Consider the following 25,516-nt stretch of genomic DNA (forward strand, 5'->3'; position numbering starts at 1 on the left):
AACGATTAAAAGTTTATATTTGTGTGCGTATACCTCGTTGTTTCGTCGCTCCGATTCGGGTAGGCTCATAGTAGAATCAATTCACAGAGAGGGGAGCTTGAGACCGTCCTCTCGTGCCCGCGCGCCGAGTTTGGTGAGCGGCGTGTTGGGTATCTCAGAGCTGAACTCTGGGTGTAAGATGTATGATAAGCTGTCCATCTCCTCACGCCATCTCTACGAGACATATTCATTTATGTTTAAATATTTTCTAACATGAACGCACGTTTGAGAATGCGAGACACAGGCGTTGCGCGCGCGCATTAGTTTTGTTGCGGAAATTAAAACATTCTTCGCGTTCTTCGAATTACATCTTAAAGTTTATGTTAATGTCAGGGCTTTCAAACGTGTATTTGTCTTTACCGCACGGGTGTCAGGGGTTTGAATGCAAATATCACTGTTCCATTTCCTCCTGAGGTCCACGGAGATCTGATACACTTTGTTAGTTTGATTGACAAGCGTCAATTATTATTCATGCAACTCCTTTGTGACGTCAGGCTACTCATTAATTATGTATATTATGCATATTTACGAAAATCCGAAGGATTATATTTGATGTGTAGTTTGTTTTTATTATTGTAAAACATCCAGATCCGTGAAGTCAGGAATGTTAACGTAATATGTTTAATATTTCATTAAAATTCATATATATATATATATATATATATATATATATATATATATATATATATATATATATATATATATACATATATACACACACACATAATGGAATATTCTAAAAATGCTCTTTTTTTTCTTCTTAAAGTGAAACAATTTTATTACAAGAAAGATGTCAATATCATGTTTTAATTCATTGAAATGTGAGTGATTACACAAATTGGATGTCCATCCAGACATGCAAAAATACTAATATTATTTTTGCTGTCTGGGTTGACAGACTGATACATGATATAGTGCGAAAAGAGGGCTTGCAATTCTCGCATGTTGTGTTCATATTTTGTTTTTCCCTCATTTCGATTGAAACTTATTGCTCTTCTACCCATATACAGTACATAACCAAAATAGCAAGGTCAAACAAATACATTAAAAAATAAAATATTTTAGTGTCATACCTTATGCATATTTGGTGGTCCATAAATGACCACATTTGTAAAATCTTCAGAAAGCACCTACTTATGCATACATGAGATGATTATGGAAAATAGGCGATATCAAATTCATGCCATTTAGTTTCTCCCACTGTTTTTCTCTCTCACTCTCTTTCATTATTCTGTTCATTTCTACAGGGCCCTGTATGACGGCGAGTTTGGCTCTGAAATGCACTGCAGGCTGACTTTACCAGCAGGCTGGGACTGATAAGGAAGTCATATATGGCTGATGCGGAGCTCAAGCCCAAAGATATTCTCCACAAGCGGCGATGAAGCTCCACTGCGTCCTCTGTGGCAGCACATTTGAAGTGCAGGCACAGCTTTGAACTGTGACACAACATGATTGACTTGTTAGTCACACCATACTTATTTTGAGGTATTATGGGTAAGGACGTTACACCGGGGTCAATTTCTGGTTAGTGATAAGAATCAGTCACGTGGAATGATAGTCATAAAATGATTTCAATATGAACAAACAACTGTGCTTCTACAGAAAATTCTCCAATTGTGTGTCATATAGACAAAATAACGTGAGGGAAGGACATGAGGGTGAGTAAATAAGACCAGTATTTTCATTTTGCTTTAATGCGACCACGCTCAGATTACAAACCCCCGTAATCCCTCCCACTGTAAAAATCCTCATCTAGATTTATTCTCATCAGGTGTGGCGAGCCGCTGTTATTCAGAAACCAACGTAGGTCTTCATCAAGTGCAATGCACTGTGGGATAGGGCTCGGGCTGTGTGTGTGGGGGGGACAAACAGAGCAGAATGGGGTTCATATAGGGTTGTTATTAGCTTTGTGCATTAGCATTGAGTCAGATGCTTCGGGAACTGACCGTGTGAGTCATACGCAAACAAATCTATCTTTAGTTGGGTTTCTGTAGTCCCCCAGCAAGCCTATTGTGTGGCATCGCAGTCCTGTCGACTATGTTAATGTTTGCACAGCAGCACAATCTCTATCTGATATGCTCATCTGCTACCTTTCAGGTTAATAGTAAACCGAGGTGACTAGACCAGATAACAAGTAAAAGAGCAAGACCGTGGCACAAAGCGAGTCATACAAATAATAAAATGTGCGTTAATGGAATAGTTCATCTCAAAATTATAATTTGTCAATTGTGCATTCATTTGTAAAGCAGCTTAGGCATGCAAAATATCTTAATTTCTGTACAGCCAAAAATTAAGTCTACAAGTTTAGAACAAACAGCGTTTCAGCTGGGGGAGATTTTCCACAGATCCAAAATTTCAATGTAAAGATTTTTTTTTTTTTAAATCACTCTTGCTTTGTGACATGGTGCTCAATGCTGGAAAATGCACGGATCACCAAACTGCTCATGGATCGTTTTAAGATGTCGCTCTTGCAGGACGTTTTGATACCATTCTTTATTCATGGCAGTGTTTTTGGGAACAAATCCTCTTGGTTGAAAAGCAACCCCACACATGGACGGTCTCAGGATGCTTCACTGTTGCCACAACACAGGACTCATGGTAGAATTCACCTTTTCTTCTCAGAACAAAATCCATTTTCTAGTTTTTCCCCAAACAGTCGGAAGGGAGCTTCAGAGAAAATAACTTTGCACCAGTCTTCAGCTTTCCGATCCTTTTACTTTCTGCAGAAATTTCAGTCGGTCTTTGACACATCTTGGAGAGAAGTGGGTTCTTTTCTGCTCTTCTTGACACCAGGCCGTTGTCCAAAGTCTCCTCACCGTGTGTGCAGATGCTCTCACATCAACCTGCTCCCATTCCTGCGCAAGCTCTGCACTGCTGCTGACACGATTCTCTAGCTCTCCTCAGGAGGAGACGGTCCGGGCGCTTGGACACTCTGGGACGTCCTGAAGATTTAGCAATTTTTAGCAAAATTAGATGTAGCAATTTCCTCACACATGATGCCATTTTGATGCAAAGCGATGATGGCTGCACATGTTTCTTTGGAGGTCACCATTGCTAACAAGAACACAATTTGAAAATGCTTCTTCCTTCCTTTTATAGCAATCAGTCTGCTCTTACAATCTATGTGTATGATAGTGATTTCACCTGACTTGTACTCATTCACACTTTCACATGTGCTGCTGATATAATTAGTCAATTAATGTCAGCAGGTCATTTTGTGTCAGGATCAAAAATAAAAGTTAAATTAATTTTTTTGTGAAAAGTAAAAAGTTTTGGCCAATGAAGCTTTTAGCAATTATTTAAAATGCATCTGATCATTACACACTAATCTAGAAACAATGTGAATGAACACCACAGCAGCTTAAGCAGCAAACTTTGCAAAACACAAAATTTATGTCACTGCCAAAATTTTGTTTTGGTCATGACTGTATTAGGTAGATCCATTGAGCCAGGTGGGAAATGTTCTATCACAGCTGATGGGCACATAGTGAGTGAGTGAGAGAGAGAGAGAGAGAGAGAGATTGTGTGTGTGTGCGTGTGTGTGACAGGGTGTTAAATCTGAAGCAAGCTATTTTTGAAGATCAGTCTGCTGGACATCTCACCTAAAACGTGCCGCTGACCTTCACAGGTTCGCACCTGCTTCACAGCACAGGTGGTTTGTTTTTGGAAAATACCTGAAAATGGTAAGAGAAGCTGTAAAAGTTTTAATGTATCAGAAATTGATTTTTGACACCCTGTATGTAATGCCGGTGTAAAATTGAGGGTATATATATAACCAGTGATTCATTTAATTTAAATTACATCTGTGTGCATGTTATAAAATAACCCTCGGGCGTCTACAGTAAACTCTGTGAGTGTGCGCTATCTAGTGGCCATAGTGTGAATATACACTTTTAATCCACAGCCGTTCATTTGATTTTGCAGTAACCACAGCTTTCTAGCGCCCCGTGTGGTTGCAGAATTATTACAATTACAGTGAAATTTCACTGTAAAAGTGAGCAGATTACTTTATTGACAGTATGTGGTTGCAGCGGACGAGGAAAGTCCATTTCTAACGCTTATTTCTTGTAATATACAGTGACTGAAATTGTTATAATTAACATCTAATGTAATCCAGGGGTCTTCAACCTTTTTCAGACGGTGACTCCCATTACTACCAATGTATAAAATTGAGAATCATCTGGCCTGTAGTATGAGTATAGGTCTGTACTTTCACAATAAAAATAATAAAAACAATAATTACTAATGTTATAGAGTCATATGTGCATAATATTTTACTTTACTAATTACCATAAAAAAACTTTAGCTTTTTGACTTCGCTTTGGTTTAAATTATTTTTTTTTACAGAAACTGGACCCACACCATCTTAATTACAACATGAAAACACTATTTGTCTGATATTATGGAGTTTTTTATGGTAAACTGTTTAAAAGAGAGAAACAAAATAGATTACTGACTTGTATATCATACAGTAATGATGAACCAGTAGATATTTAAATGGCTTATTAAGGTATTCCACCTCTTGACTTCTTGGTAATCTATGGTCATAATAACAGTGCCTACTGAACATTAAGCAAAAACACAAAGAGCACAAGCGTACAGCAGTTTGTTTCCTAAATAGAGGGGATGATATATTCAAGGTCTAGTAGCATAATAGCATGCACTGTGGCTGGGCTTAAAAGTGGAAAAATAGAAGCACAAGACAAATAGTACCATGAAAGCCTGTCAATTCTACAGTTAGTTACAAAAGATATTTGTCAAAGCCTGGTGCTGGGCGTTCAAGACCCACCCCAGCTCCACCCCATCGCTTTTTCAGGAAGAGATGGAGAATATAAGGGGAAAGGCATTGGAATAATTCAACAATTCACATTCAGTCTGAACAGCACAGGTTTTTCTTCTCTATAGCGGTTTATGTTGGGAATCAATTTGCAATAATGTATCATCTAAATTATCTAAATGAGAGGTGAAAGTCCACAGGCATCATATGCTTTAAGCTTCGAATAAATACACAAATAAATAAATAAATACACATCATGCTTCCTTGACATGAATGTGAGTAGATTAGTCAGGCTTATTATGGATACATAATTACGCATATGAAAATCACTCAATACCTGCTTGCATACAAAACATCCTAAAGCCTATAATTTAACTATACAACTGAACAAAATCTTAATTTAACTCCTCAAACTACCGGCATTCACAATCTGTAAACTAATTGAGTCCTTGTCAGTTTGATTACATATCAGTTCAAAGGATGCATTCATGTTTTGTAAATGTTGTTACAAACCAGATCATTTGCTAATCGACTGCGTTTTTTTCTCCGTTGCTTGTTTCACATCAAAGTGAGAATCAGACTCTGTCTGACAGATTACCTTCAAAGCTTATCTTCCAGTTCAAATGCTACACTAATTAATAACAAGGGGGGCCCTTTGAAAGTATTCAACGTTAAACGTTCATTTTCAGTATCTAAACGCTGAAGCTTAATAACCCTGCTTTTTAAGAATTCAGTAAGAACGTATCACAACAGTGATAAGAAACTTGTTGCGAAGTTGTTCATGTGTTCAAACGCTACTAGTCTATGTATTCATTATACCGTATTTTCCGGACTATAAGTCGCACTTTTTTTCATAGTTTGGCTGGTCCTGCGACTTATAGTCAGGTGCGACTTATCAACATTAATTTGACATTAACCGAGAGAAATGAACCAAGAGTAAACATTACCGTCTCCAGCCGCGAGAGGGTGCTCTATGCTGCTCAGTGCTCCTGTAGTCTACCACTGAGCAGCACAGAGTGCCCCCTCGCGGCTGTAGACTGTAATGTTTTCTCTTGGTTCTAAATGAATGCGACTTATAGTCCAGTGCGACTTATATATGTTTTTTTCCTCATCATGACGTATTTTTGGACTGATGCGACTTATACTCAGGTGCGACTTATAGTCCGAAAAATACGGTAGTCAAAAATGAGTTTGTACATTATGTGAACAAGCACCTACACTACAGTTCCTTGAGGTTTTGCAAATTCAGTCAGGAGACAAGTATTCAGACTGTATGTACGTCAGAACTGATATAATAAATGTCATCATGCATGTTTTTTATTTATTTAGAAAAACAATGTAACTTCCCCTTAAATTGCGAGAAATAGCTCTGGAGATGAGTTTAACCCTAGTCGTCAAAAGTATTGACCGCTTCGGTGCTTTTACAGTGATGTTTTGCTGAGGTCGACCTTGACCGGAAGTGGCCCCGCCTCCTTGCTCTCCTCCGATTGGCCGATTGTCATTGCAATCATTGGCGTCAAGTGGTAGGGGTTGACCTTCTGGCCGTCATCCATGTACTCTTTATCTCCATTGATGCTAAGCTGTAGATAAAAAATTGTTCATCAACATTTAACTTGTTCCTGTGCCGAATTATGTATTCAAAACTGTATTCTGAATGAGGATCCGATGGCGAGGGAGGAAGCTGGACAGACTCGGCAGACCCAAACGTACTGTGAGGGTCTGCTGGGAACGTTTGGCCGAGTCTCCTGTCAGAGAGATCTTCAACTCCCACCTCCGGCAGAGCTTCGACCGGATCCCGAGGGAGGCTGGAGATATTGAGTCCGAGTGGACCATGTTCTCCACCTCCATTGTCGAAGCGGCCGCTCGGAGCTGTGGCCGTAAGGTTTCCGGTGCCTGTCGAGGCGGCAATCCCCGAACCCGGTGGTGGACACCGGAAGTAAGGGATGCCGTCAAGCTGAAGAAGGAGTCCTATCGGGCCTGGTTGGCTTGTGGGACTCCTGAGGCAGCTGACAGGTACCGGCAGGCCAAGCGGACTACAGCCCGGGTGGTTGTGGAGGCAAAAACTCGGGCCTGGGAGGAGTTCGGTGAGGCCATGGAGAAGGACTATCGGTCAGCCTCGAAGAGATTCTGGCAAACCGTCCGGCGCCTCAGGAGAGGGAAGCAGTGCCCTACCAACGCTGTTTACAGTAGAGGTGGGGAGCTGTTGACCTCAACTGGGGATGTCGTTGGACGGTGGAAGGAATACTTCGAGGATCTCCTCAATCCCGCTGTCACGTCTTCCATTGAGGAAGCAGAGGCTGAGGGCTCAGATGTGGACTCGTCCATAACCCAAGCTGAAGTCACCGAGGTAGTCAAGAAACTCCTCGGTGGCAAGGCACCGGGGGTGGATGAGATCCGCCCTGAGTACCTCAAGTCTCTGGATGTTGTGGGGCTGTCTTGGCTGACACGCCTCTGCAGCATCGCGTGGCAGTCGGGGACGGTGCCTCTGGGATGGCAGACCGGGGTGGTGGTCCCTCTTTTTAAGAAGGGGGACCGGAGGGTGTGTTCCAACTACAGGGGGATCACACTTCTCAGCCTCCCTGGGAAAGTCTATGCCAGGGTACTGGAGAGGAGAATCCGGCCGATAGTAGAACCTCGGATTCAGGAGGAACAGTGTGGTTTTCGTCCAGGCCGTGGAACACTGGACCAGCTCTATACCCTCTACAGGGTGCTGGAGGGTTCATGGGAGTATGCCCAACCAGTCCACATGTGCTTTGTGGATTTGGAGAAGGCATTCGACTGTGTCCCTCGCGGCGGCCTGTGGAGGGTTCTCCGGGAGTATGGGGTCCGGGGCCCTTTGATAAGGGCTATCCGGTCCCTGTACGAACGGAGCAGGAGCTTGGTTCGTATTGCCAGCTGTAAGTCAGACTTGTTCCCGGTGCGTGTTGGACTCCGGCAGGGCTGCCCTTTGTCGCCGGTTCTGTTCATGATTTTTATGGACAGAATTTCTAGGCGCAGCCAGGGGCCGGAGGGGGTCAGGTTTGGTGACAACACGATTTCGTCTCTGCTCTTTGCGGATGATGTTGTCGTGTTGGCCTCATCAGGCCAGGACCTTCAGCATGCACTGGGACGGTTTGCAGCCGAGTGTGAAGCGGCTGGGATGAGAATCAGCACCTCCAAATCCGAGGCCATGGTCCTCAGTCGGAAAAGGGTGGCTTGCCCACTTCAGGTTGGTGGAGAGTTCCTGCCTCAAGTGGAGGAGTTTAAGTATCTTGGGGTCTTGTTCACGAGTGAGGGAAGGATGGAACGGGAGATTGACAGACGGATCGGTGCAGCTTCTGCAGTAATGCGGTCGATGTACCGGTCTGTCGTGGTGAAGAAAGAGCTGAGCCGCAAGGCGAAGCTCTCGATTTACCGGTCAATCTACGTTCCTACTCTCACCTATGGTCATGAGCTTTGGGTCATGACCGAAAGGACAAGATCCCGGATACAGGCGGCCGAAATGTGCTTTCTCCGCAGGGTGGCTGGGCGATCCCTTAGAGATAGGGTGAGAAGCTCAGTCACCCGGGAGGAGCTCAGAGTAGAGCCGCTGCTCCTCCACATCGAGAGGGGTCAGCTGAGGTGGCTCGGGCATCTGTTCCGGATGCCTCCTGGACGCCTTCCCGGGAAGGTGTTCCGGGCACATCCCACTGGGAGGAGACCCCGGGGGAGACCTAGGACACGCTGGAGAGACTATGTCTCCCGGCTGGCCTGGGAACGCCTCGGTGTCCCCCCAGAAGAGCTGGAGGAAGTGTCTAGGGAGAGGGAAGTCTGGGGTTCTCTGCTTAGACTGCTGCCCCCGCGACCCGGCCCCGGATAAGCGGTAGAAGATGGATGGATGGATGGATATTCTGAATGAGCTTCTCATTATTTAGTTCTCAAGATCAATTTGAAGTAGCCATGCTTTTGAAAAAGTTCATATATATATATATATATATATATATATACACAGGATACTTTTTGACTGCTTCTCCTCTGCTAAAAAATAATCCATTAAAAGGAATGCTCTCTCTGTCTGGCTTATATTACTTTGATGAATGAGCGTGTACCTGATTCTTGACATGCTGCTCCGGTGCCGTGACCAGACTGGCACAGCTCAGCCACAGCATCACCATGACAGACAGGAAGAGACATGCTGCTAAAATCCAACGCGGTAGTCCTGAGCGCCTAGGGGAAAGATACAGGAAGAATTTACATATCAATGTATGTGAAGAAATTACAACACTTTAATTTAAATGAATTACGTATATATTGTATATAGTTTTAATTTTTGTGATGGATAAATGTTTGTTTGCATTAAAACATTTTACTGGCATAGCCACACTGTTACCTAAATACAACCTACATGTTTTTAGTACATGATCAATGGACCATCAAGCTGTTTAAACATTTAAACATGTCCTGACTGGAAAAAAAGTCCCTTTCACCTTGACATGCAGCCCAGGAAGTCGTGCTCAGCAGCTGGGTCCTCAGCATGCTGGCTGACATGCTTTCCTTTCACCCCAGGTTTTGCCGCATTCCTCTCCCCATGTGACCTCCCACCTGAAAGGATGCAGAGGCAGCATTTTCAGCAAGTGGACATTAATTTTATGACCCTCCAGCTTTGGACAAACTACAGCGGCGCTCAATGAGTCGCAAATGAAAGTCAAAGCTCAAGCTCTGGTGCTTGGCTCCACTTAAATGAGCTTTCAGATGAAAAAAAAAACGAAAGCTGTCAGCAGCCATCTGGGGTGAAAGCGGTCATTCTTACCAGTACGTGGCCGCTGTGTGTGGGAGTTGACTTGGGGCCAGGGTTTGTCGACCACGTTGGAGCGCGGGGCTTGTAACTCAGGCAAGGAGTACTCAATCTCTGGCTGACTCTGGGAAAATCAACAAACACAATGTCAAGGGCAGGAAACAGCATTATGGGATTTACTCTGCAGAAAGGCTTCTGAATGAAACGGTTGGGTTTGTGACCATTTTGTTGTGGTGAGGATTTCAACGCAATCATGCACAGAGCGGAAAAACAAATACAATTTGTAGAGTGACATAAAAATGCTTGGATTCTTACAAACATACAGATGATGAATAACACAGGTAAATATGACGTAGAGCGTATGTTTAAAAAATGCAATAAAAAAAAACTAGCTGCTAATCTAGCTCATGTGACAGTGAAGACTGGAGTAATATACACTCCCTGGCCACTTTATTAGGTACACCTTACTAGTACCAGGTTAGACCTCCTTTTGCCTTCAGAACTGCCTTAATGCTTCATGGCAAGGATTCAACAAGGTGTTGGAAACATTCCTCAGAGATTTTTTTCCAGATTGACATGATAGCATCACGCAGTTGCTGCAGATTTGTTGGCTGCACATCCATGATGCAAATCTTTGTTCCTCATCATCTCAAAGCTGCTCTATTGGATTGAGATCTGGTGACTGTGGAGGCCATCTGAGTAAAGTGAACTCATTTTCATGTTCAAGAAACCATTCTGAGATGATCTGAGCTTTGTGGCATGGTGCATTATCCTGCTGGAAGTAGCCATCAGAAGATGGGTACGCTGTAGTCATAAAGGGATGGACATGGTCAGCAACAATACTCAGGTAGGCTGTGGCGTTAATTGGTACCAAAGTCCATTTAGGCAAGTCGTGCCACTTGGCCGCCATCTTGGCAACGCCTCCGGGCAGCTATTTCGGACTAACAAGACCAGCTCCTATCTAAATGAATGGGCATAGAGTCAGAACCGCACTTTCACTGGTCACCGGGACATAAAAACTGCATGTATAGAAACAGCAGTAAAATATGATAAAAATCGCTGAAAAATTTTGATGACTGCCTCAAAATAAGGTTTAAAACGCATTTTTCCCCACAGGTTACACTTTTACTACGCATCCACAAGGGTTCCTCAACTGTGCGCATACGTCAGTGGAACCAGACTATAGGCTTAAATCTTTCCTGGCTTGACTGTTAAAGGCAGATGATTGGCTTTCCAGCGGGAGGGGCGGGACATGTGCACACAACCCATCTTGCCGTTACGGGTTTTCCTTATATCGTTGTATTGAGGATTGAGGAAGTGGCATGTCTCTTGTAAATTGTTTCTGTTGGTACTAAGGGACGCAAAGCGTGCCAAAAAAATATCAGCCTGAACCGCTAAGACAACCCTTACGAAAAATAACCATGGTTTTATTATAGTAAAACTGTAGTAACCCATGGTTTTTTGGCGTGTTGACTACCATTTGTATAACCACAGATTTACTACAAATACCATGGTTAAACTATGGTTAATTTAGCAAAACCATGGTTAACTTGTGGTTACCATGGTTTAACTATAGTAACCATGGTTTTTTGGTTTTATTTGTAGTAAAACCATGGTTAATTTTCATAAGGGAAGGCAGGATGGATCTACGCTTTCATTTTCTTCATGCCAAATTCTGACCCTAACATCTGAATGTCACAGCAGAAATCGAGACGTTTTTCCAATCTTCTATTGTCCAATTTTGTGCAAAAGCCTGTGCGAAATGTAGCCTCCGTTTCCTGTTCTTAGCTGACTGAAGTGCCACCCGGTGTGGTCTTTTGCTGCTGTAGCCCAACGTGTTGTGCGTTCAGAGATGCTATTCTGCATACCTTGGTTGTAACGAGTGGTTATTTGAGTTACTGTTGCCTTTCTTTCATCTCTAACCAATCTGCCCATGCTCCTCTGACATCAACAAGGCATTTTAATCCACACAACTTCTGCTCACTGGACATTTTTTTCGGACCATTCTCTGTAAACCCTAGAGATGGTTGTGTGTGAAAATCCCAGTAGATCAGCAGTTTTTGAAATACTCAAGACCAGGCCGTCTGGCACAAACAACCATTCTAAATTCAAAGTTAGTTAAATCCCCATTCTTCCCCATTCTGATGCTCGGTTTGAACAGCAAGTCGTCTTCACCACATCTAGATGCCAAAATGCATTGAGTTGGCTGATTAGCAATTTGTGTTACCACGCTATTGAACAGGTGTACCTAATAAAGTGGCTGGTGAGTGTATATTACATTTTATATTATAATCATCTGACTTTTCAACAAATATTTTATGTTTTTAACTAATTTTATAACCTAAAACGGTGTTCTTAATAACCTTGACAAGTATCACACAGGAATGCATATTATTTTGTTTACTTTTGTCTGCATTGCACTTGGTAGTCCCGCCCACAGTGAAATTTCATTGGTCCAAATCCTGCTTGACATATAATGCCTGTTTAATAAACACTGAAGATGTTCAAAGTGACTGTGATTTTGCCACCTCACACAGCATTTGTGCTCTCACAGACATACCTCTCCCCATTCAATTGCGGTCAAGTTACACCTGGTAAGGACAAGACATAAGTATAAGTCAACATTTCAGTTTGATCGACCCCATCAAGATTCCAAAAAGCTACAGTCAGCTGCTTCCAGCTTGAGAAACCATGCAGAAAAACCATGTTAACAGAGTCTCTCTTTCCATTCTCAATTACATGATTGCCTGGCGGCACTAAGCTACGCTGGTCAAGCCGAGCACTAGCCAACTATGATGAGAGCAAGGGGACTACTAGACTTGAATAAGAACTTTTAAGCTGCCACTTATAAGCAGGATCCAAAAGATGGGATTTGAAATCTGTCTCATTAGTCTATGACTAGATGTGTCCTGTTCTGCCCCTTCATCTTGCCCTGTATGTGTAAATTAGTACTTGTTTTTTCAGACTTTGTCTCTTTTAGTTCCCCCTTGAGATCTTATTAAATAGAGATTTTTGCTCTCTTCCACTGAATTCTTCTAAATCGGGTTCAGCAGAGCAGACCTAGGAGATAACCCCTCTAGGGAGGCTCATATGAATCTTTGAAATGACCACAGAGGCAAACACACATGGTTTTTCATGTCAAGTCATGGTAGACAAGAATGCATGGAACTGTGTGGAGTGTATTGTTATTCCTATTCTAATAGTCTGTAACTGGACACATAAGGAGTCCATTGGGATTGTACTTTTTACATATGTATAACTGACTGGTATGTCCGATCTTAAATTCTAAGGAATAGTTTAGATAAAATGAAAATCCTGTCATGGTTTACTCACCTTCATCATGTTCTAAACCCATGTGTCTTTTTTTCTGCGGTGAGAAAATCTGTTTTCTGTGCACTTTTTTAAGCAATTATAGTGAATTACAGCAATTACAGGGAGTAAAGCTTTCAAGCTTAAAAAAAGGGTAAAAGTATCATAAAAGTTCTCCATATGACATGTGCACTATATTGATCTTGAGAACTAAATAAGTCTGCTAAATGAACAAATCATTCAAAGGTGTGTTTCATGTAACAAAGCATAACTCGCTGTTTAAAGGGACAGTTTACCCAAAAATGAAAATTACCCTATGATTTACTCCTATTAAACCATCCTAGAAGTATATGACTTTATTCTTTCAGATGAATACAATTTGAGTTATATGAAAAAAATATGTCCTGGCTCTTCCAAGCTTTATAATGGCAGTGAATGGTGGTTGAGATTTTGAAGCAAAATAAAGTGCATCCATCCATCATAAAAGTGCTCCACATGGCTCCAGTGGGTGAATGAAGGCCTCCTGAAGTTAACTGATGCATTTATGTAAGAACAATATCTATATTTAAAACATTGTAAACTGTAATCTCTATCTTAAGTTAACTATCATTTTATACTATTAATTCGTGAACTGGTGTTTTGTTTTGCTCTCTCCTCTTCGCTTCCACGTGCGTCACTTATCACCACAGCTTAATTTCTTTTTTGAGGTCAAATAAATGTCAGATTATTGCTTTAACGAACATGGCATCTGAGGTCTAATTCGCAATTTTTTTTTTGATAATTCACTATGTTTTGCTATATTTCAGATGTTTGATTCAATCATGGAGCTACAACACATTCACGAATATGCGCTCTTCAAAAACTTTTGCTTTTATTCTTTTGAAAAACTAAAAGACGTTGAATTTAATTAAAATATGTATGAAATGAAAGAAAGATTGCACTACATGTTAGCTTACGTATTTTGCTCAAGCATCATCTATAAAATCCACATTTTGTACTAACAAGAAACTATGTTTCACACCACAGGTGGAGAGCTGTAGTACCACACAACTTTGCGATAATGTTTGCGAATGTTCGTTGGATCTATGTTTCGGAACTACATTGCAAATATAGTTGGCGAATGTTGCTTTTGGGAAAAGCACCCGAGATTGGTTTGGTGAACAGGATCAATTATTTTACTGAATTTTGGTTTGTTCCTGACAATACTACTGCTAGACTTAAAAATATAGCGAAAGAGTCATATGGACCGCTTTTATGGCATTTTTGCATAATTTCTAAATAGCATTTACATTGTTTGGAAATGAGAGGTCATATTTTAAAATAGGTTCATTTGTGTTCCATTGAGGAAAGAACAGTATATGGGTTTTTAACAACATTAGGGTGAGTATAGAATTCACATTTTTGGATGAACTGTTTCTTTACATAAACATGGCAAAACATGAAGTCATGAAATGCAACATAGAATGGACAATTTAGCCCTGTAAAAAGCTTGAGTCTCACAGTTGCGTTAATTGAAAGGGATGCTGTCAAAAATATTGAATCCAGATGTCCGCAAGGGATGAGAATCAAAAGGGGAAAAATGAACATCTGAGGAAGTTAATGTTGACTGGCCACAGACCAATGGAATCTTGCCATTAGTGAAAGCAGTCTGATGTGCATCTGTCACGCATTACCGCAGAACTCGCCAAAGGTGATCAATGCAGCTTACAAGACTGCCAAGAAGACGAGGCCGAGATTGTTGACTTCATAGTAAACAATCCCATTTCCCTTATTAGGAATTTGCTTGCTTTCTCCAAACTCGTCTTTTCGCATGTAGCAGCTGTCAACATTGAACTTGTCCAGAATTTAAACAAGATGGCCGACCTCCTTACAAACAAAAATCACACCAATTAGTTGCTATACAGCGACCAAGTCATATTTAACCTTCAGTTTGGAGGAAATAGTCTTATTCCTGTTGATTACCTCTGAGGGACTCATCAAAATCCTGTACAGAACGGCCAGACGTTAAGCCCAGACTGCAGCGTAACCAATGTCAAATGTCTGCATGGTACTGATGTGAAACTAGGCTACAGATCATAGCGTATATCTGGGGGATTGGGGGATTTTTACAAGGTTTTTTTTTATATATAAAAAAAGCAAATATCTGGACAACAGTGAAGTGAATGGGGCCAATCTGTAAATGTTACAAAAACACTCTGTTTCAATAGTACAAGCACAAGATGTAAACAATATGTGTGTTAACATGATTTTAGTGTGGAAAAATAGATTACTAACCTTTTCTGTGTAAAGTTATAATCCAATTTTGCAACATTAACTACTGTAAAAAATAATTTAAACAGCTTTACAGCTCTAGACTTAGACTAATTGCTTAAATAAAATTCTAAGATGCTTTTGAATTATCTAAAAAATTGGGCATATTTACTTCCATTGTAATTGACTCTTTGGTAATCAACATTTTTCCACAAAAGGTGTTGATTAAGCTTAACTTGCACATAACCAAAATACTCATTTAATAAACTGTCCACCTGCAAATGCAAACAAGATTTAAAATTTAAGCTTAAAAAAAAAAAATAGAATAGCGCTACTATTATTCACAAAAACGTATTGCCTGTTCTTCAAAAATTTGGCATAACAGAATAAAAATGCCAATTTTATGGCTTTATTTGGATGTCTATGTATTCCCACAAATGTTGTCCACCGTTACAGATGTTCCCAAAAAAAATAGTTTACAGAAAACTTAAGCATCAGGAGAACTTCCAGCATAGAACTTTAAGCATCAAAGAGCTGAACAAGCTGGTTCATAAAGAATTTTACATTTGGTTTCTACCGATACTTCATGCTAGTTACTGGAAACGTGTGCAGTGCTGTTGGACACACTCGGGGAAGGTCTTTCTGAAGTGCGAGAATTCCCTCCAGACTTTCCTTCGAAGATATTTTCATTAGTTCCTCACAGAAATCAAACAGATTATAACATAAATGTGATTTATGGAGGAAACTTTCAAATTCCGGCTCACACTCCATATTCTGTTTTTTATGCCGTCCTATTTATATTACAGTTGTGCGGTGGTTCATGCAACTGTGAAAACGGCATCATCTGGGCCAAATGCACACCACAGCAGGTCTGTTGAAAAACAATCTGTTTTACTTTCTCTGTTTAGTCGCCTGAGGCACAAAGCCCATCATTAGTGCTCCACTTCCCCCAGAAATTGAGTCTTGCTATTTCAACAAAGTTCTAATTCCATATGCTTTAGTGCGTAGATAGCACAATGCTACCACTAAACCTTTGGTTTTCACCATCTGTGCAATCTCTGGCCAGTGTCAGTCCTTCACTTGGGCTGGCCATCTTCCAGGTGACCGCTAAATACAGACTAGGCCTGCCGCAGGATGGCTGTGGAGGTTTTCTATCGCCTCTTCTCCTGTCAAACCCATTAAATGCGCATTCATCATGGCTGCGAGCGACTAAACTGAGAAATCATGGATGAGTTTGTAATGATGAATTTCTACATTTCTATTTGTTTTGGCATATTTAAGTAAAGCTTTGGGAAGCTTTATTTATAAGATATTTTTGCAGATGTCTAATAATTGTAGTTGGTTTAGAAACAGCAGGAATCTCACAAAAACATGTTAGGCTATGGATACATTTGGACTTATTTTCCAGGGAGAATAAGGTTTCTTATTTAACATTCTTTGAAGAACCAGCCCCCTGCGCTCATATGATCCCAATAGTGCAGTGATGTGACCGCAACCTTCGTAAAACATACCAGATCTTGAAACAAAGAGCATATGAGAGTCACTAGTGGAATCTTCTACACCAGTGATTCTCAACTGGTGGGTTGCGACCCAATTAGAAAACATTTAAAGAATTTGGTCTATGTCAGGTTAATAATTAAATATGAAATATTTAATGTGTAAAAATAAATTTATTTAAAATGTAGGACATATTTTTTGTTAAATATCGAATATAGTTAAATTTATTTATTTATATATATATATATATATATATATTTTTTTTTAAATGTATTTATTAATCATGTCAATAGTAAAATGATGTTGAATAGAAGAGTAATTTTTTTAAATGGAAATCATCAAATTTAAATTAAAAAAAACTTTTTTTGCAACTTTATATCTTACAATTGGGATGTTATTTCTTATAATTTCTCATAAACTCAAAAGGTAGAATTATTTTAATTATAATTTATTTTTTACTCTTGAGATGTAAATGATGTTTTTATTGTTAATTAAAACGATTACTATTAAACATTTTTGTAAACTGCAATTAAATCAAATATAAATATTAAACTTATTAAACAATTTAATGAGAATTAGAAATGTGTTTTGGTGATTATCTGACAAAATAAATTGAAATTGAAAAACAAAACTGAAAATGATTACGTTAAATGACTAAAACGATATAACGAACACTGAAAATATTCAAATAAAAGCCAATTCGAAATATTAATAAATACTGTGGCATATAACTAGGGGGACCATTTTGCGCAATTCATGGTAGTTCTAATAAACAAAAATGTTTTCAGGATATTAGGTAACAAAATTATTTAACAAAACTAACTTTAAATAAACAACTTAGTTACTGTTTAAAGCAAAACTACTTGAGAACCACAATTGAGGTTTACTCCGAAAGCAGAGATGCCGATGACGGACTAACCTGAAACACGACAACCTTCCCATCATCAGCCTGCAGGTAGAAGGTCCAGGTGGAAGAAATGAAGCTCTGGGCAGAGCTGATGATGTCATTGCACCAGCTAGATACGGCATCCATAACAGAGATGGGCTTGGGCCGGTTGGTCAGGGCCTTGAGCTGCAGATTTGATAGAGATGTCAAAACATAACTGCATAACCCTTAAAGGAAGCATCTGAGAGTCGTACCTTTCTCCGTTTGATCTCCGGCTCAGCGGGTTGGCTGGCACACCCCGTGCTGCACGCCTCCTGCTCCAGCAATTTAATGTAGGCTTCCTGACATGCTGCACAAACACACATAAATGATACCTGTCGGGCGGCTCCATCTCCATTCAACCCTCCCCACAGTCAAGCAGTCATCAATATTAACAAACATCTGAGCAGCAGCCTCCCGCACCAGAAAGCGCAGGATTGATTTTCAATAAAACAGCTTCCCTCATGCCTAGCAGCTTCCCACAGACAGCTCTGTTTGCCACTAGCACACAATACCATCTCTAGATAAAAATGAGTGCTATCAGCTTGTCTGCACACTCTATTGAGAGTGAGGAGTCACGTGCCGATTTGGGAGGGGGCTGAGCCGGTCGGCCATGATGGTAGGACACGCTATCGGTTGCCAGGGGCAACGCCTTCAGAACTTCACAGAGGCGCGACTAAACATTTCAGAGCTCTTTAATTTTTGCGCATTTATTATGTCGGCGGAACAGAGGCGGATCTACGAATACGAGAAAGAAAAAGGAAGAAAGTAAAGCAATGCAAAAAGATAAGGCGAAAGAAAGGGGACCTTACAGGAACAAGCTCACACCAAGCGCAATACAGCGGTATTTGGAGAGGCTCTCAGGCATCCAAAATATCGACCCATACGAGCTCCCTGCAGCGGCACAGAGACCTGGACCATTTACCTCCATGCACACATATGGATATTGTGAATTATATTGCATTATATTATATTATATTGTATACGATGTAAGTCACCTTGCATTCATGCTGTTAATGGCTTTAATCTAACCAGGACATTTACATCTTGCAATCACACATTTAACTACCCTAGCCAACCCAGAACTGGTTTGTCCACTTTGCAGCCCCCAACACAAAAACAGCTCTAGAGATTGGTATGTGTCATTGGGCTCAAATCTAACACATGTAACATGCAAACAATCCTGTTTCGCTGCCGGTGTCCTGCCAACATGGCGGAGACTGGGATATCGAGGGGAGGGGCTCTGTGCTATGACGACAGCTCCTCACTCTCAATAGTATATGTCCTTGGGCTATGGGCACTTTATTCATTGTGTTGTCAAAAAAAAAAGATACAGTTGTTCTCGTTTTGAACTTATACTAGCACACCAATTCGAAATATTTTTGTGGTTCTTAAGCTGCGTTTATGTCCTCCAGGGACGTTTGTACTTCTAAGTGCTGGAATCATAATTACGGCATGCGTTTAAGAGGTTTCGGAAAAAAATCAGGACTTTAGGTAAAGTCACAACTTTTGTTATTCAGCAAATTTTCTGCAAAGTAATGATTGGGAATTTCGCAATGGGGTAAAAGATAAGGTGTGCTCACATTTACTGTTGCTCGGCAAATTTTTCCGGATGATTCCACGTGACTGGAGATTTCACAACATGTTCAAGTTGGTTACACCCATTCACTACACTGATCAACAAAAAGCAGCTTGGTTGGATAGTGGATAAGCTGTTTTTTATACATTACTACACTGTTGACGATAGACAGTTGACTTTTTTTGCCCACAAACTTTCGCAAATGTGACTGTGCCATTGAACTACGTTACAGTCCTCTTGGGAATGAAAATTACCCCATGATTTACTCACCCTCAAGCCATACTTGGTGTAAACTGACTCATTAGAATGAATCAGGCTTTCCAACTCCTCACGGTTTAGGTAAACATGTTTGATGTAGTTAAGTTAGTAGCACTTATACTTTTAGTTAGTTAGCTAGCTACTTCCCAAAACTGGTCAAATAGGCCATACCTCCCTGGCACTCTTCTTTGCTGGTATTCATGCCTGCATTTCCATTCACAAACTGGCAGATGGAGTAGAGCCGACAGCCGCGGTGACAGGCATTCATGATGGAGTCCTATAGGAACAAGGTAAAGGCTCCATTCAGAATCAATCTTTTTATAGAGTGATATATGTAACTCCAAGAATCACTCTAATAGATGTTCATATAGGGATGCTCTGGTCACATGGAGGTGTTCTCAAAGGATGTTTTATAGAGTATCCAACATGAGTTCCTAAAAAATCATTACGCAAGATGTGACATGCACAAGATTTCTTGAATGGCACATCAGAATTGGGTGGAGACTGGCTGAGGTTTGAAGATGGAAGGGCAAAGTGAGTTGATTCAAACCCATGTAATGTAATTCATGACCTTTAGTGTAACAGAAGTCACCCAACCCTGCAGTGACCTTCAGTATCACTTTCAGAATTGACAGAAAGCAACATAAAATATATATCTATATATTATATGTTACTCCCCGGGCGCAGCAGCATAAACGGCTTCCCACTACTGTGTGTGTGCTCAATGCTTTGTGTGTGCACTTTGGTTGGGTTAAATGCAGAACACAAATTCTGAGTATGGGTCCCCATACTTGGCTGTATGTCTTGTCTTACATTTGTTGAGGTTAAACAATGAAATGATTAGATAAATCATCTACAATAAATGTTAATTACAAGAATACAGCTCAGATGGATTTCAGCAACAACACATCTTGAGAAGGTATATTTGTCAATAATAAAACATGGACTGGAAATTTTGATTAATCTTTTCCACTGAAATATTTTGAATCAGTTCTCTAGTGATTCTTTGGACAAGTACTGAATTGCAAGACCAACAAATCTATTACTTTCATGTTCCACTTGAAATAAATTATGATTCATTTCATTATAAGCTTAGGTGTAAGCAGTGATATTCTATATAAAAAAAATGAATGAAAGTTACATTTGAGGGTCTCTAAAAAGAATACAAAGAGTAATTAAAAGTCTATTTAAACACCTTTTCCAATAGACTACTTAAACTTCTTATTTGTTATATTTGTTCTGTTTATAATATATCAACTCATTTGTATTTAAGGGCGTTTAAAGCTATAACAGATAAGGATTATAATCTTTCAAATCAATTCTCATCCAGACGAACAATGTCTAGTGCAAAGTGATGCGGGCCGAAAGGAAAATAAGGATCTCAGCTTCTGAATATATATATATATATATATATATATATATATATATAAATATATATATAAACAATTCCTTCACATTATATGAAAGCTAAACGACTGTAATTGAACGACGTCGCCTCGCATATCGAGCAAATACCAACCCACGTCTTACAAGCGTTTATGGGCCAACATCAGACAATAGAGACGCGCTCGCGTGCTTGCATTGGCGCGCTCCGTTCTGCGCATTTAGTAGTTCGTTGCGGTTTAAACACATCTAAACAGATCTACATATTGACCGTTAACTTCATGCGTCATAGAGCATCCTTCTCGGCCTGTTCTTGGTGGATACAAAGTAACGTTTACGGTGCTGTGCCAGGAACTGGGACAGAAATCCATGAATCGATTAAGAATTGGCTAGGGGTGCTGCCAAATAATGCTCTCATCTTTGCGCAGGACAGTTTTGTGTGAAAATGAACGACTGATTAAATCTCGTACGTTCCCTTTAGCGATTTTTAATAGCAAAACGACTCAGATGGACCTCTAATAAACGCAAAATGATAAACAAATTTTCCACATACCGTTACAATATATAACGTTACTGCAGAAGCATCTGGTATGTGGCACTTACTTTGGCGGGGCTTTTGTTTTTGATGGACATCTGGCATTGCTTTTTGCAGTAATTGATATCGCCCAGTTGGTTGTCAAACAGATCAGTTGATGCCGCCGCCAACGCCACCAGAATCAGGGAGACGAGCGCGTGAACGCCGCGCACCCTGCCGCCGAGCTGGAGCATCCTTTAGTGTTTAGTTTTTTTCACAGGTTTCGGTGCACTGGCGCGTCTGCGGGGCTCGGTGCCTCTATACCTGTCCCTGCCGTCGCCGCTTCGGTTCGGGCTCTGTGTCAGCCTCCTGAGCCTCGTGCCTTTGATGCGCCGTGGCGTCACTCCTCACATCATCACGCACGCGCTGCGCGTCTCCGGCCAATACATTGCATTGCAGTATAAAAGAGAGGATAGAAACAACAGCGAAAAACACGTAGGCCTACTTTAATGTAAATAAAAACAACTCAAATGTTTCATTTATACCACATGAAATAAAATTCTAATGGGGATGACTGTAAAAATTTTATTCTGCCCGCAATTAAACTGAAATGTAAAAAAAATAAAATAAATAAATATATATATATATATATATTATTGTTAAATAATACTAAGATCATATAAAATACTATTGCAATGACAGCATAATAATGTACGAACTTAACTCCTTATATATATATATATAGGCCTATATATAAATGTGTTTCAACATTATGTTTATATTATATATATTCTGCTTTGTGTGACTGAATGATTTATAGGCCTCCTATAGGCTACATACAATTGTGGATTTTAAGGAAATTGTGGAAAGTAAAAATACGTATCTATTCTTACATTTTTATTCCCATTTTTCTCATAATTGCCTCATTTGGAAAATAAAAGTTTGGTACGTTACGTAATTGTTTGAAACTGAGCAATCCAGAATAAAACACATACCCTAACTTTTATAGAAAAAAAGCACAGTTTGTTTTATTAATACCTCCTGGGAAGGACTGAATGAATTAAAGCTCTGAAGTCTAATACACATTCATAAAAAATAAAAATGTATTTATGGTTATGAGAAATGAATTAAAGAATCTCTAAATTATAGTGTATCCTAACTAATCAGGCATTACGCAGTTCGTTGTAAAGTAGCATTGGGTGTAGAGATGCATTGCACAAAACATATAATTATAAACTATGCGATGTAGACAAAAATTAGGCTAACCGTGTGTATTGGCTAAAGAACAAACTTTAGATAAAACAGTGGCCTGTGTGAGAAACGGCCGAGAAATACAAAAAGTAAGGTTTTTGGGAAGGGTTTATTTCATTATTTTCTGTTGTGGCCAAATTAGTATACAAAAAAAAAGAAAAGAAAACACTAGCTTCAGATGCCCTACTAATAATGACTTGTGGCTGACTGTGTGGTAAGACATGGGAGGAGCTTCAGAAGAATCAACTTTTTCAGATTTTGAGGCGTGCGCTGTGTTGATTCTTCTCCAAAATTGAGAGTGAAGGTGAATCTGAACGTCCTCTCCGCATAATGGTGCTTTCCAGAACCAGCAATGAATTTTACGAAGCTTTCTGGTGATTAGGGCTTTAAATGTTCAGCAATTTATGTGAGGGAGAATGGATTATGCGTGCGCGCGCTCCCATCAGCATGACAAGAATCGAGTTGAGAGCGCGCGCGACAGACAAATGACAACTTTGGTCATGTTGTTTTTTGTTGCGCTTCTTCCATATGCGCTCACAGCACGTAAGTACAATTTCAGATAATTCTGAAGTTTACTTTAAAGTAAAGCCATTTGAGAAGTTAACTATAAACCAAGTTCATTTGAAGCTTGTCTTGGAGGTGTTTATGTTTTCATTTTCATCTCTACTCACGTTTATATCAGTCATTTTCGTCTTAGTTTACGGTAAAATTCAATAGTTAAGAAGGATTTATTAATTTTAGCTGTGGTAACTTGTCGTTAGCAATAGCTTTCATCAAAAAGAAAAAGAATGACAGAATACTTCCCATACTGTTTGAAAGGCGACCTTATAACCGTCTACAGCACAAATAGTAAATTGCATTTGAAATAAACTATTGGAAATTAATGTAAATGTGTGTAAAGACATGCTATATTAAGTAATATATATATATATATATATATATATATATATATAGATATATATATATATATATATATATATAGGATAATACCTGTATCTTAATGAACAGAAAAACCTGAGGTAAAAAATAGCTTGTCCTCGAGTGCAATAGCCTATTGCTTTTATGAAACTGTCACTACATGATAAAATTAATAAAGACACTAATTTAAAAAGCATATTCATTAAGTTAGGTATCCTTCCTCTAGAAAATATAGTCCATCATAATATAATATTGCTATGGGAAAAAAAACACTGAGGAGGTGAAAAATGCGTGTATAATTGAATATTATGGTCAATATAATTGTTCATTCACTGATTTCATTGGTCATTCTCTCAATGCTAAAGCATCCAATAAGGTCTTTCCTAATAATTACAGTACCATAGTTTATAAATAAATTATTTAGTCTTGTTTCCCAACTCTTCAATGTTCAATGGCACATGTTAAAGAGCTTGTCCGCCTCCCACCAGGAGCAGAAATGATCTGCATCAACACTTGGTTTCCCCGAAGGCCAGTAGTAGCTCTTCAAATTCAGCCATCGTCCCTCTGAACATTTGTCTTAAACATGAATAAATATGAGCTCTGGGGACTCACAAGAAGCATATTTACAAGATGGAAAACCACTTAAGTTACTGAAAAATGACCCTGTGTGACCTTTCCAACTGCGGTCATAAATCCAGTTGTAAAAGTGCTGGAATCATGAAGTCTCCTCTTTTTCTGACCCCCAGACTTGGCTGTCATAAACCCCCAGGACCCAGTGCTTCACATCGGGTCGAGCTTGACTGTGGTGTGCACCATTAGTGCCGAGCTGGAAATAACAGCTAGATCCTTGTACTGGACGCTGAATGGAAGACGCTTGGCTAGAAACACTTATAGGGTCCTGAGCCAGACCGAATCCAGCGTCACACTTCATCAACTCAATGGCTCCTTGCAGCGGTCAGGAGACAATCTGGTTTGCCACAGAAGTAACGGAGAAGTGTTGGCAGGATCGTGTCTTTATGTCGGCTGTGAGTCTGTGAATATTTCTGGTTTAGATTAATCATGTTTTTTTTTTGCCATGTGTTTCTGAATACTAATGTCATACGCTTCTTTTTATTTTAATTTGACATATAGTGCCCCCTGAGAAACCTGTCAACCTGACATGTTGGTCACGAAACACCAAGGATCTCAGCTGCAGATGGAGTCCGGGTAGTCAAGGAGAGACGTTCATCAACACTAAATACATCCTCAAGTACAAACTAAAGTGAGATTTTGACAAAAAAAAATAATAATAATCATACCAACACCTGTTTTGCAAGAATCCCTTTTAATATTCAACTTTTCCATCTTAATATCCGTCTAGATGGTACGGTAAAGAGAAAGACTGTGAGGACTACACGGGACAGCCGTATACATGCTACGTTCCTCGAGACCTTGCCATTTTTACACCATATGAAGTCTGGGTGGAGGCATCCAATCAGCTTGGCTCTTCCACTTCTGATGTCATCACTTTAGACATTTTAGATGTAGGTGAGTAAGACTGAAAAGTGCTAGTTTGATGGAAAATGGATGTCGAGATCAAGGGGACTTGGGATAACGTCACGCTTACTAACTCGCACATAAATGCAAAAAAAAACATCTGAACATCTCGCATATGGTGCGCACACACTCGTCTGAGAATAGATTTTTACAGACTGTAAAAACACTTTTCCAACAGCTGAAACTTTTCCAAAAGACAACTCGTGAAAATAGTACTGTAAAAGTCAATGGGCAGCTGAAAGTCTGTTGTCAATTGGTTAAAATTTCTAATCAAATTACTTATTTGACATACCAATGCATTAATCGAATTAATCACAATTAAACTATATCCATCAATCAGCACTTTTTGCTGAGAAAAGCAAATATATTCCATTACAACATCTTCATTTCCTCATCTTCTGAAACAATAAGCTTCGTGATTGGCTTTGCCCTAAAGGCAAGCTTGATTACAAAACGTAGCAGTGGAGCACATCCATTTCAAACAACAAAAGAAATGGGAAATTGCCGTAGTAATGGCAAAATATCGT

General features: G+C 39.8%; 2 protein-coding genes across 3 annotated transcripts in view; one reads left to right on the top strand and one right to left on the bottom strand.

Annotated features, from left to right (window-relative positions):
* The first annotated feature begins 1,547 nt into the window (after positions 1–1,547).
* The window catches only part of LOC132131805 (cytokine receptor-like factor 1), a 30,176-nt gene continuing 6,207 nt past the window's right edge, over positions 1,548–25,516 (top strand). Inside the window, exons 1-4 of one of the 2 annotated variants that reach the window (XM_059543926.1) lie at positions 1,548–1,697; positions 24,200–24,478; positions 24,585–24,714; positions 24,814–24,980. In XM_059543926.1, the coding sequence (XP_059399909.1) occupies positions 1,616–1,697; positions 24,200–24,478; positions 24,585–24,714; positions 24,814–24,980 (658 nt within the window). In that variant the 5' untranslated portion in view covers positions 1,548–1,615. Of the gene's footprint in view, positions 1,698–22,776; positions 23,079–24,199; positions 24,479–24,584; positions 24,715–24,813; positions 24,981–25,516 lie in introns of those variants that run through there. The other variant, XM_059543925.1, reaches the window with a different exon arrangement.
* On the bottom strand, positions 6,116–21,690 carry LOC132131683 (transmembrane protein 59-like). The gene is made up of 8 exons (XM_059543747.1): positions 21,374–21,690; positions 19,559–19,664; positions 17,766–17,860; positions 17,545–17,697; positions 9,585–9,693; positions 9,262–9,376; positions 8,884–9,001; positions 6,116–6,396 (listed from the first exon to the last, which is right to left on the bottom strand). Exons 1-8 carry the CDS (start codon positions 21,536–21,538, stop codon positions 6,238–6,240), a joined length of 1,020 nt encoding a protein of 339 aa, XP_059399730.1. The 5' UTR covers positions 21,539–21,690; the 3' UTR covers positions 6,116–6,237.

Source organism: Carassius carassius, chromosome 48 (assembly GCF_963082965.1).
Source record: "Carassius carassius chromosome 48, fCarCar2.1, whole genome shotgun sequence".
Lineage (NCBI taxonomy): Eukaryota > Metazoa > Chordata > Actinopteri > Cypriniformes > Cyprinidae > Carassius > Carassius carassius.